The sequence below is a fragment of the Mandrillus leucophaeus genome, unplaced genomic scaffold, assembly GCF_000951045.1.
Source record: "Mandrillus leucophaeus isolate KB7577 unplaced genomic scaffold, Mleu.le_1.0 Scaffold168, whole genome shotgun sequence".
In the NCBI taxonomy this organism is placed as follows: Eukaryota; Metazoa; Chordata; class Mammalia; order Primates; family Cercopithecidae; genus Mandrillus; species Mandrillus leucophaeus.
In genome coordinates this window covers 461,192-473,342 of record NW_012101676.1, presented here as the reverse complement: position 1 = coordinate 473,342, position 12,151 = coordinate 461,192, and the positions used below count along the sequence as shown (strand labels likewise).

Below are 12,151 nucleotides of genomic sequence, written 5' to 3'. Positions count from 1 at the left end.
GTGAAGTTCTTTATGCTGTCTGTCTTCCAGAAGTGACACATGAAAAACTGGCAGTGAGCGCACTGCTCACTAAATTAATAACAGGCCAAAGAGAAAAGAATCTGCCAGAAACTCTTCCAGAATTAGAGTCCAGACTCATGTTGTGATAGCGATTATTCCTCATAACCAGTGTTGTGACCACAACTGACTCACTGGCGGTCGGGTGGGCTCCCACCTTGGTGCACACAGGCGCCTGCCCCAAGGACAGACACTTCAAAGATGGCTCTGAACCCAGATTCTGCAGCTTCCCCCGGCGGATAGCTGAGCCAGCCCGTGGGCATGAGTCGTGTTTTCCCTTTGAAGAGATGTTTCCCAGCTGCAATGAATGTGTGGCATTTGCCATGACAAAAGAATAAAACCCTTCAAGAAATGTGGGTTCTCATTCTCATTTCTTTTTCTCCCTTTCCCTCTGTAAAACTTTTTTTTCTGAATTATCTTCCAAATTATTTTCCAAAGCATTAGTCTTTCTCTCCTCCTCCGCTACCTCCCAGATGATGAACAACTTTCCCCAGAATAAATGGATTTCCTGGTTGTAGCTTCACCATTTACCAAGCACCTGGCTGGTTGCTAAATAGCCACAAACCACAGCACCGCGTCTGTTATTACTATGAGGCTTAGGCAGCTTGGCTCTGTGGGGCAGTGCAGGCGGCTGGACTAACCCAGGAGAGCTGGAAGACTTTGGAGAAGTCCGCTACTCTGTTGGTGCCTCAGTTTCCTCATGAGTGACAGGAGAGGGTGGGCAGGCTAAGCCTTCTTGCTCCTAGTAGCCCAGAGCCGGTCAGTTGGCAGGGGAGCAGGGTTCATTCTGGAGCCCTGACATTGATGTTAAGTTCAGGATCGCACCAAAGTCAACCTCAGTCCCCAGATAGGGCAGGACTGACCGCTAGTTCTCCTTGGCCTGGGGAAGCCAGTGGGGATGAGTGCCCTGGGCAGACCTCATTGCTATCCCAGGCTGATTTTTCCATGTCCTCTTTCATGAGAAATGCACGACTGATGTTTTCTTGTAGGGGCCAGAAAAGCATTTTTCAGAGCTTCTTGGCAGCACATATCGAAGATCCTTGGCTCCCTGGGGCCTTAGCGCATGGAAGGAGGGTGGAGCTGATGGGTCTGCTGGCCACAGCTTGGCAACAGGGAAGCTGTTTGTGGTCTCCAGTTACTCCCTGGCCGGCCAACAGAGCCCTACTATACCCAGCCCTGGCCCCACAGCCGGCCTGGCTGCACACAGTGCTTCCAACGTGGCGGTCCTGCCCCTTCCTTCCCCTGTGGTCTCAAAACCGTTCCCCCTCCCAGCTGCTGGGCCTGTTCCAAAGGGAAAATGAGAGATTGGAAGGCTAACACAAACCTGTCTTCGTGAGTCATTACTTCTCTTAAACACAGAGACCAATTGGCCTATACCAGGGCTGTCTATTAGAGTTATCTGGGGAGCTTTTAAAAAATACCAACTGGGGCTCCACTCTAGAGCAACTGATTCAGAATCTCTGGGGGCCGGGGGGGACACTGATTACTATTTTTTATAAGCTCATTTGTGTGCCTCCAGGGAAGCCATCCCATTGGCAACACCGATTGCTTACTGGGTTAATAATGACCTTATGTACTCATTGGAGGAAATGTAGAAAAAGTCCTGGGACGGTATGGTCTTGAAATTCACACCCACTTGGGAAAATGCCATCATCCAGTTGTTTGCCATCAGCTGCAAATCGATAGATCCGAGGTTAGCCAATGGCCAGCTCGCCTCTAGGGATAGCGCTTACGTAGTTGACTGTGCAGCCAGAAATGGGTTTCTGCTGATTCATTTGAACCAGTGACTCCCCAGCTTAAATGAGTGAAACAGATCACTTGGACAGCTTGTTAGTGTGGAGAGCTTCCGACTCCTTGGGTGTAGTGTTAAGTCTGAGAATTTGCATTAAATTTTTTTTTAACTTAAAAGTTTTGGAGATATAGATATATCTATACATCTTTTTTTGTTTTTTGTTTTTTTTTTGAGACAGAGTTACACTCTGTCACTCAGACTGGAGTGCAGTGGCGTGATCATGGATCACTGCGGCCTCGACCTCCCAGGCTCAAGCAATCCTCCCACCTCAGCCTAAGGAGCTAGGACTACAGGCGTGCACGACCATGCCTGGCTCATTTGTATTCTTTTAAATATTTTTTGTAGAGATGGAGTCTCACCATTGCCCAGGCTGGTCTTGAACTCCTGAGCTCAAGAGGCCTCCCAAAGTGCTGCGATTACAGGCATGAGCCACCGCACCTTGCCAGAACCTACATTTTTAACAAGAGTCCAATATAGGCTTCATGCAGGTGGTCTGAAAACCACGTTTTAGAAATCTTGTTTGTGCCGCCGCCTTATCTCTTGCAAAGGTTAGTGTTTTTCAGAGGACTCTCAGCTCTTGGCGAGGGATGATACATGTCCCTCAGTGTCCCCAAAGGACAGCGGATGTCTTGGTATTACCATGGTTGTATAACGTCTTGAGATCTTCTGGTGTGAGTCTGCCCCCTCATTCTTTTTCAAAATTGTCTTGAGTATTCTTGGCCCTTTTCATCTCTCTCTATGAATTTTAGGATCAGCTTGCCAAGTTCTCAGAGCAATCTTTCTGGGATTTGGTTAGAATTGCACTGACTTTATAGATTAATTGGAATTTTCCAAGACCTTAGAGACTCAATGTATTGCCAGTGTCTTTTCTAAGCATAAAACATTGGTGAAAATGTCACATTATCAGTCCCACCGTCAGGAAATTGGGGGAAGTGCTCATCAAATCCATCTCCTTCACTTTGCAAAGAATCAGGCAAGGTGGAGTTCTCTGCCCAAGGTTACTGGTAGTGACTAAGTTGGGCTACAGTTTTAGGTCCCAGACTCTTCATGACTCCATCCTCCCTTTTTAAGAGAGTCTGCTGGGTTGACCTCACTGACCTTCAGATGTGGCGAGCCATGCTACCGAGGCAGGCTGTCTCCACGGACACATTTAGGTGCTTGTGGGTTCCAGCCAGGATTGGGGAAGGCATTGCCCCCACTTTGTTCCTGGGCTGGGGTCTTTTGACTGCTGTGAGATAAACAGTCATCCTGAGCCCCTGCTGCTCTGAAACCATTTCATGTTCTGCAAGGTGGGAGGGTGAGCCACATCAAGGCACGTGTGCCAACCAGTGCCCCAGCGATCCTCCTTGGGCATCGGTTAGAGGACACATCAGGTGGCCCGATCCTCCCTCGGAATGTGTTCATTGTTTTCTGAGCTCCGGAGCCGCTTCAAATTGTTTCCTACCAGGTCCGGTCCCAGGGGCAGAGCTCTTTTTCTGTCTCTGCTGTCACATTCCTCTCCCAGCTCGGTTTCCATCACCTCTAATCATCCCTGGAGGACTTGTCCTTTGTTCCTGGATTAAGCCGGGCCACCTGTCACTCTCTCAAGCCAAGCTTCCCACGTGGCCAGGGACACTTCAGAGATCCCATCAGAGGGAAAAACCTGATGTGTTTCAAGCGTGCCCCGGTGCCAAGCTTCCGCAGAGCAGCACGCAGAAAATGTGAAGACAAAAGAATGACTGCCCACAGGAGGCGCGGCACACGGCAGAACTCTGCTCGGTTGCTTGTCCATGTTTGGTAAGAGAAAAGGCTCCCGTTGCAGTTTCTTGCTGTTTCTTTTTGGTGGCAGCTTTCCTTAACCAAAAAGCACACCTAGCTGTTGGTGTCCCCAAACCCCAGGCAGGAGGCTGGGGTGAGGGACTTCAACTCTCTGTCTGTGCCAGCGAGGGCCCCAGGATTCTCTCATGACCTCTTTCCCAGGCCCCCGCTGGGTCCTTCCGAAGGTGCAGGCCTTGTCTCTCTGCTTTTCTGGGACTGCAGGCCTCATGCCCCCACACCCTGGGCAGCAGGGCATGGTAGATGCATGGCACCCCCCTTAGTGGCACCTTCCCATTGTGAGAGAACAGCCTGAAACCCACCCCTGTTTATACCTCTGATCTCCCACGGCCCAGGCAGCCATCGGGGGAGGTGTCTTGTAAGAGGCCTTAGTCCAGAGGCATCCCAGCAGTGGCGGCAATTTCAGTCCCAAGTCCACTGGAGGGCTGTGCTGTATATTTTTAGGCGGATGAAACTCTGACCCTCACTGCATCCAAGCGACTGTCAGTTATCACCTACAAAACTACCGGGGGTGACGCCTGAGTGACAGTTGTTCATGAAGAACCCAAACGATGGTGAAATATGAGCAGTTACCTACATACCGAGGGCACAGAAAGACCATTCCCAGGTGACGAGAACTCAGAGGGCCAGGCAATGCCCTCCGATCAAACTCACCCCACCAGTGAAGAGACTGAGTCCACAGAGAAATGCCTGACCCGGCCGCCTTTGGTTTTCCTGCGGCACATCCTCTGTGCTGTTCTGACAGCCTTTCCAAACCCACATCTCACGTGTGTGCAGCTGCCCAGTGCCCTTCATGAGTTTCCAGGAGCAAGATCACATCCAGACTAACTGCTGTGGTCTTCGGGCCCCTGTGCACCTCCGAAATAGCTCACCACGGCTCCAGCCTGTTGCATGCCACGTGCGTGTGAGTACACAACACACCTGTCCATGCTTACACACATGCCCATGCTCATGCACACCTGCCCATACTTACACACCCGCCCACGCTCACACACCCACACACACCTGCCCACACTCACACCTGCCCACTCTCAGATGCCCATGCTCACACACCTGCCCACTCACACACCCACACGCATATGCCCACGCTAACACCCACACACACCTGCCAATGCTCACACACACGCCCACGCTCACACATCTGTCCCCCACACCTGCCCACACTCACACAACTGCCCATGCTCACACCTGCCCATGCTCGCACACCTCCCCACACTCACCCACACCTGTCCACGATCACACACCTGTCCACACTAACACATGCCTGCCCACGCTCACAGATGCCCACGCTCACACACTTACACATGCCCATGCTCACACACACCTGCCCATGCTCACACACACCTGCCCACACACACCTGCCCACACTTAACACCTGCCCACACTCACAGATGCCCACTCACCCACACACACCTACCCACACCCACACACACCTTCCTACACCCACACACCTGCCCCCACACACCCACACACACCTGCCCACACTGACACACCCACACACACACCAGCCCATGCTCATACACATGCCCGTGCTCACACACCTGCCCACACACCTGCCCATGCTCACAGCTTCCCACACTCAGACGTGCCCACACCCACCTACCCACGCTCACACACACCTGCCCACACACCCACACACCTGTCACATTCACACACATGCTCATACTCGTGTTCACAAATTTCTGTGATTGTCCCATACATGATTTTCTCTATTTTCTAATACTTCATTTTGAAATCATTTCAAACTAATACAACTGTTGTGAAATTAGGACGAGTTCCCATATAGTGTTTACCTGGGTTCCCCAAATGTCAGCATCATCACTCAGCAAAATGCTCAAGATCAGGAAATGAACAGACATGACACTGTTATCTGCCCCGCAGGCCTTCTTTAGGGGGTCCACAAATGCCCCTTTCTGCCCTGGGATCCAACCTCTAGTGGCCACTGGTTTTGTGGAATGTCCCTGAGTCTGGGTTGCATGTGTTTGATAACTGATTGTGCTGGTGGTGATACTGGGAGTGGAAGCGGCTGGCTTCATGTCGCTGTGCCAGGATGACAGGTGTGGGCCCAGCCAGGACGCCCCCAGCTTGTGTTCCTCTACTCGGGGCTCTCAAGTGTAGGTTCCCTCCCTCTTGTTTTTCTCCCGGAACAACACGGGACACATCAAGTTTCCTACATTCTGTCCTTTGTTGGTCACGTCCTCATAGTGTCGTTTCTCTCTATTTCTGGTAGCTTGGCTCCATCAGGTTCAAGTTCAGGTTTGACCCAGCCCCCTCAAGCCTCTCCCCTTCATGCACCGAGGATGCACCCAGTCTTCACCATCAGCCTTCTCCCTGGGAAGCTGGTGTACTCTGCTCTCCTCTGCCTCTATTTGTTCTCCCTCCATGTGCCCCCCGAGATTATCTTATTTAACCACCATCTATCAATGGACAACTTAAAACTCTGCCTTTAGCCAAGAGCTCCCTCTGGGGCTCCAGACCATCTTCCACCCCATAGTCTGAGGGATCTTTCTAAAATTCCATCTTAGGGGCACTCTTTCTCCTTGTACTTCCTGGTGGTGATTGTCCCTTGACCCTGTGCTTTGACCTCTGCCTGCCATGCCCTTCTCCCTTCTTCACCTGGATAAATCCCCCAGGAGCCACCGGTGGCCATGGGCGGAGTGAGCGCACTCTGTGTTCACCTACATGTTTATCTCCAGAGAGTGAGTCCTTGGGTACACGTTTCATCTCTAGCCCCATTGCCTGAAAGAACACTCAGATACTTGTTAGGTAAATGCTGAAAGTGATTGGAGATATTACAAATCCTAACTATTTAGGATTTCCTTTTCCTTCTAACATTAAGTCAGGGTCTTATACCGACCTCAGGGTGTAAGAACAGGAAGCTTGGCCGGATGTGGTGGCTCATGCCTATAATCTCAGCACTTTGGGAGGCCGAGGTGGGCGGATCAACTGAGGTCGGGAGTTCAAGACCAGCCTGACCAGCTTGGAGAAACCCCATCTGTACTAAAAATACAAAATTAGCCGGGCATGATGGCACATGCCTATAATCTCAGCTGCTTGGGAGGCCGAGGCAGGAGAATCGCTTGAACCTGGGAGGCGGAGGTTGTGGTGAGCCGAGATCACGCCATTGCACTCCAGCCTGGGCAACAAGAGCGAAACTCCGTCTCAAAAAACAAAACAAAAAAAAGAATAGGAAACTGGTAGGGCCCAGGGTCAGCTTCGCCTGCTTCCTGGCTCCGGAGCTTCTCCTCTAGAAGGCACTGTGACAGGCACATCAGGGCACCAAGAGAAATCACAACTCAGTCCTTACCCTTCCTGAGCAGGGCAGACTAGGATTGTGTGGTGTTCACAGGTTATGAACACATGGAGAAGGAAGGAGTTGAATTTGAGGACATCTGAAAACTTTTAAGATAATGAATTGGACCTTAAAATATAGGAAGACTTCATGGAGTTGACAGTGGCTTGGAGAAGGCGGCATCTTGACTGTGGGGCCTGTAAGGGGCCTTCCACTTTGAGGTGCCTGGAATGTGGGATGCCAGAAGGAGAGGATGGCTTCATCCATCCTGGTGTGGGTCACGCTGTTGTGCCTTAGAGGCCTCCAGCTACAGAACTGAAGAAACAGCAGCCATGAGGAGCTGAAAAAGAATTTCTTCCAGCCTGGGGAACACAGTGAGGCTCCCTCTCTACAAAAACTAGAAAAAAAAAATTAGCTGGACATGGTGGTGTGCGCCTGTAGTCGCAGCTACTTGGGAGGCTGAGGTGGGAGGATCACTTGAGCCAGGGAGGTCAAGGCTGCAGTAAGCCATGATTATGCCACTGCACTCCAGCCTGGGTGACAGGTCTCACTCTGACCCAGGCTGGAGTGCAGTGGTATGAGACCTGTGAAAAACATTCTGCAACTATTTGGGTGTATGTTGGAGGGAAGCATGAATAAATGAAGTCAGATTGTGTTTTGTGTTTTTGCTTCAGAGACAACTTGTGCATTTTGCAGGCGGTCCCCACTGCCCTCTCCAATGCCTTCACCTGGGCTCCCACCTCTGGGGCTCCACTGCCAGCAAGGCCACCTGGCCAAGCTCCTGATCCTTGTGCTGCCCCATCCTCTGGTCACCCTGACTGGAAGCCTTGGACTCATTGCTGACTTTCTGTCCGACCTCATCCCCCACATTCAAACAGTGGCCTAGTGCTTGGAAATGTCCCTCTGGGGTTCCACAAGCACAAGAGGTGGCTGGGTGCAGTCCTGTGTCACCGACTTCCTCTGATGGCAGCCTGGCGGGTGGCCTTGGGCTCTTCCTACACCAGTCCACTCCCCTTTCCCCCGCCGCAGACTCCCTCCTTAGTTCCTGGCACGAAGGTGGCACTGGATCCACTTCCAGTGACGAGAACACACCACTCCCAGACTCGTCACCTCCCGGGCGTGCTCTAGTCCCTCAGACACAAACGGAAGAAGAGAATCCTATGCCTTCCTGAGCCCCCGACCTTCACAGACCACTGAGAGCTGGCACTCGGCACCAAATCTCCCTGATGGAGAAAGCGCTTGTCCTTCACTCGCGTGAGAGCCCTGCAGGCCTCTGGCTCCCGGCCAGTCAGCACTGTCCTCCCCCAGCCCCTCTTTTTCTAGGCCTGCCCCAAGCCTGTCCTTGAAACCCGCCCTACCTGCCCCCAGCCTAGGCCCCAGGTGGACGCGCCCCTCGGGGTCTGCAGAGCCGGCGGGAGGCAGCGGCTCCGGGGCCCTGGGCAGACAGGGCGCCTCATTCTGTTCTGGTGGCACCTGTGGGCCCGTGCAGGCCGCCTGGGTTTTATTTTTCTGCGCACATTAGCCCAGTCTCTGGAAGCAGTTTTCCGGCCTGGCTCAGGGCCGGTTAGATGCGCCGTCATTTCAAATGTAAAGAAGCGCTGGGCAGATCCGTTGTCGGCCGGCCTCGCATGCACGCGCCCGCAGGCCGGGGGCAGGACCGTCCCGAGGCCCTCCCCGGTGCCTCCAACCAGGGATCTCCGTGCGCGGCGCGGGGCTGCCCCCAGGCGTGACCTCACCCGTGCTCTCTCCCTGCAGAATCTCCTACGACCCGGCGAGGTACCCCAGGTACCTGCCCGAAGCCTACTGCCTGTGCCGGGGCTGCCTGACCGGGCTGTTCGGCGAGGAGGACGTGCGCTTCCGCAGCGCCCCGGTCTACATGCCCACCGTGGTGCTGCGCCGCACCCCCGCCTGCGCCGGCGGCCGGTCCGTCTACACCGAGGCCTACGTCACCATCCCCGTGGGCTGCACCTGCGTCCCCGAGCCGGAGAAGGACGCAGACAGCATCAACTCCAGCATCGACAAACCGGGCGCCAAGCTCCTGCTGGGCCCCAACGACGCGCCCGCTGGCCCCTGAGGCCGGTCCTGCCCCGGGAGGTCTCCCGGCCCGCGTCCCGAGGCGCCCAGGCTGGAGCGGTCTGGAGGGCTCCGTCGGCGACCTCTGAAGAGCGCGCACCGAGCAACCAAGCGCGAGCATCGGCGCCGCCTTTGCACGGAGACTCGCCTGACACGGGCATCTCTGGTTGCTCTTAGCCACCGGCAAGCAGGGTGGCTGGAAGCTTATGGGAGACGACCCGGGACGACCACCCGTGTGCGGCCCGCACGGAGGGTTTGGAGAAGTGCACGGAGGAGCCTCCCAGGCCGGCTGCGGCGGGTACAGGGCGTGCCTCACCGCTGGGTGCTTGCCAAAGAGATAGGGACGCATATGCTTTTTAAAGCCATCTAAAACAATAATAAATAGAGCGACTATATACTTACTTTTAAAATCAACTGTTTTGAATAGAGGCAGAGCTATTTTATATTAGCAAATTAGAGCTACTCTGTTAACATTTCTTACTTAACATATAAACATTTTTTTTTACTTCTTCTGGTCGGATTTTTTTTTTAAGCATAATTGGAATCCTTGGATAAATTTTTTAGCTGGCACACTCTGGCCTGGGTCTCTGAATTCAGCCTGTCACCGACGGCTGACTGATGAAATGGACATGTCTGATCTGACGCACTCTTCCTTCCACTGAAGGTCTTCACCGGCCTCCAGGTGGACAAAGGGATGCACAGGCGGTTCGCATGCCCCAGGGCCAGCTAAGAGTTCCAGAGATCTCAGAGTTGGTTTTATGAGTCATGAGTACAGAAACAGTCTCAAACTTGTACAATTTTTTTTTCCCTTTTGAAAGCCCCTGGGGCCAATTTGTGGTTAAGAGGTGGTGAGATAAGAAGTGGAATGTGACATCTTTGCCAGTTGTCAGGAAGAATCCAAGCAGGTAATGGCTTAGTTGTAAGAGCTTTAGGATCAGGCCGAATATGAGGACAAGGTGGGCCACGTTAGAATCTGCAGGGATCACTCTGGAGGCTTCTGTTTCTACATTCTGCCACGAGAGCTAGGTCCTTGCTCTTTTCTTTAGATTGAAAGTCTGTCTCTGAATACAATTATTTGTAAAAGGTAGAAGTTCTTTTTAAGTCATTAAAAGAGTCTTGCTAAAGGATACACTGGCTGTGTGTATTTCTCTCAATTCTGCTTGATGGGCCAGACTAATTGTTAGAGGAAATCATGTGTTACCTAAGGTCTTCACTTTATCTTGAGGTTTAAATTCATAGAGATTTGATTTGGTCTTAGAAAGATCCACTAGTCAGGTAAGGCCAATGTCTTGGATCTTTGTGACACCCCCAAAACCAGGAAGTGTCCTTTATTCACATGCGTTTCACTCCCAAACTTCAGCTACCACAGAAAGACTAACTGGCAGCCTTAGTCTAATCCAGATGGATGGGTCGCTCAGAGACTTCCAGCTCCCACTAGAATTGACAGAAATTGTGCATGAAAAACACATCACTGAGCAAATCCACACTTTTCTCCAAATACAAAATTCAAACTGGAAAGCAGCAGCTATGGATAGTTTCAGACTGTACTTCCCATTCAACCTCTGGGGGAAGAACGGGATCCTCTGGTGGTGGTGTGTCTACAACACATTCCCGTCCAGCAACCAGAAGGTCCAGAGCAACAGCACAAATCCACTCAGTAAAAAGAAGTGCCTTTTTTATTTATTTATTTATTTATTTATTTTTTTTTTTTTTTTTTTTTTTGAGTCGGAGACTCTCTCTGTTGCCCAGGCTGGAGTGCAGTGGTGCAATCTCAGCTCACTGCAAGCTCCACCTCCCAGGTTCATGCCATTCTCCTGCCTCAGCCTCCCGAGTAGCTGGGGCTACAGGTGCCGCCACCATGCCCGGCTAATTTTTTGTATTTTTAGTAGAGACGGGGTTTCATTGTGTTAGTCAGGATGGTCTCAATCTCCTGACCTCGTGATCCGCCTGCCTCGGTCTCCCAAAGTGCTGGGATTACAGGCATGAGCCACCACGCCCGGCCCAGAACTGCCTTTTAAAGCAGCGACTTAGGTGTTTTTTCCATTATCACTGCTGTTGTGTAACACTTTCCAGGTCACTCTTCAAATATAAATAGTGCAAGCCTTGGAGGAAGGGCACCCAAGGAGAGGAAACTCTCTGCATGGGGAAAATGTCATGATTTTATTCACTGCATTAATTATTCGTTTACCCTCCGCTTGCCAAAAGGTAGCACATTCCCAACAGAAGAAATGAGCTTTCCATTTGAAGATCGAGAAAGGCAGCCTCTGTGTTTTTTCTCTGTACTGTACATTCATCCACTTAGTGACCATCTACTGGGCACCTGCCTCATTCCAGTCACTAGCTCCTGCAAGGCGGTGGTGAGCAAGACAATCTCCCTCGTCCACTAAAATGATGAAACCACAAAGCTGCTCAAGCACCTCGCGCCTGGGTGCCACTCTATGAACCTGCTCCTTTTGCCCCACTACGCTTCATTTTCCTTCCGTGTGAAATGAGGTCACAGCGCCCACCCTGTGAGGACTCAACACTGTTAGCAAAGTACCTGGCACAGTGCCTGGCACACATGAACACATGTGTGGACATGGACGCATCATTGCAGTCATTTATAAGCCACACTGAAAATAAACATCAAGCTAAGCCTTCTCCATGTTATGTCGCTTTAGGAGGCATCTGTCACTTACAAGTGACAGATTGTGACAGTCTGTACACTTTTTTTGTACAAAAGATAAGTTTAAAATGAAATCACTGGGTCGAGTGCTTCAATACAGGGTGGCTTACACCTGTAACCCCAGCACTTTGGGAGGCTGAGGTAGGTGGATCACCTGTGGTCAGGAGTTGGAGACTAAGCTGACCAGCATGGTGAAACCCCATCTCTACTAAAAATACAAAAAAATTAGCTGGACATGGTGGCGCGCAACTGTAATCCCAGCTACTCAGGAGGCTGAGGCAGGTGAATCACTTGAACCTAGGAGGCGGAGGTTGTGGTGAGCCAAGATCACGCCATTGCACTGCAGCCTGGAAAACAAGAGTGAAACTCCATCTCAATTAAAAAAAAAAAAAGGCTGGATGCGGTGGCTCACACCTGTAATCCCAGCACTTTGGGAGGCCAAGGTGGGGGGATCACG

General features: G+C 51.8%; 1 protein-coding gene across 1 annotated transcript; it reads left to right on the top strand.

The window, feature by feature from the left end:
- Nucleotides 1–1,670: 1,670 nt before the first annotated feature.
- On the top strand, nucleotides 1,671–10,158 carry IL17D (interleukin 17D). The gene is made up of 5 exons (XM_011976542.1): nucleotides 1,671–1,840; nucleotides 3,413–3,625; nucleotides 4,442–4,568; nucleotides 7,098–7,227; nucleotides 8,648–10,158. Exons 1-5 carry the CDS (start codon nucleotides 1,671–1,673, stop codon nucleotides 9,028–9,030), a joined length of 1,023 nt encoding a protein of 340 aa, XP_011831932.1. The 3' UTR covers nucleotides 9,031–10,158.
- The last annotated feature ends 1,993 nt before the right edge of the window (nucleotides 10,159–12,151 follow it).

Excerpts from the sequence above, each read along its gene's own strand:
- IL17D (XM_011976542.1), top strand. The coding sequence starts at position 1,671 with ATGGTCTTGAAATTCACACCCACTTGGGAAAATGCCATCATCCAGTTG. Across the intron at positions 3,626-4,441 it reads CGGTTGCTTGTCCATGTTTG|CTGCCCAGTGCCCTTCATGA; the intron begins GTAAGAGAAAAG and ends ACGTGTGTGCAG. Across the intron at positions 4,569-7,097 it reads CTGTTGCATGCCACGTGCGT|GAAGACTTCATGGAGTTGAC; the intron begins GTGAGTACACAA and ends CTTAAAATATAG.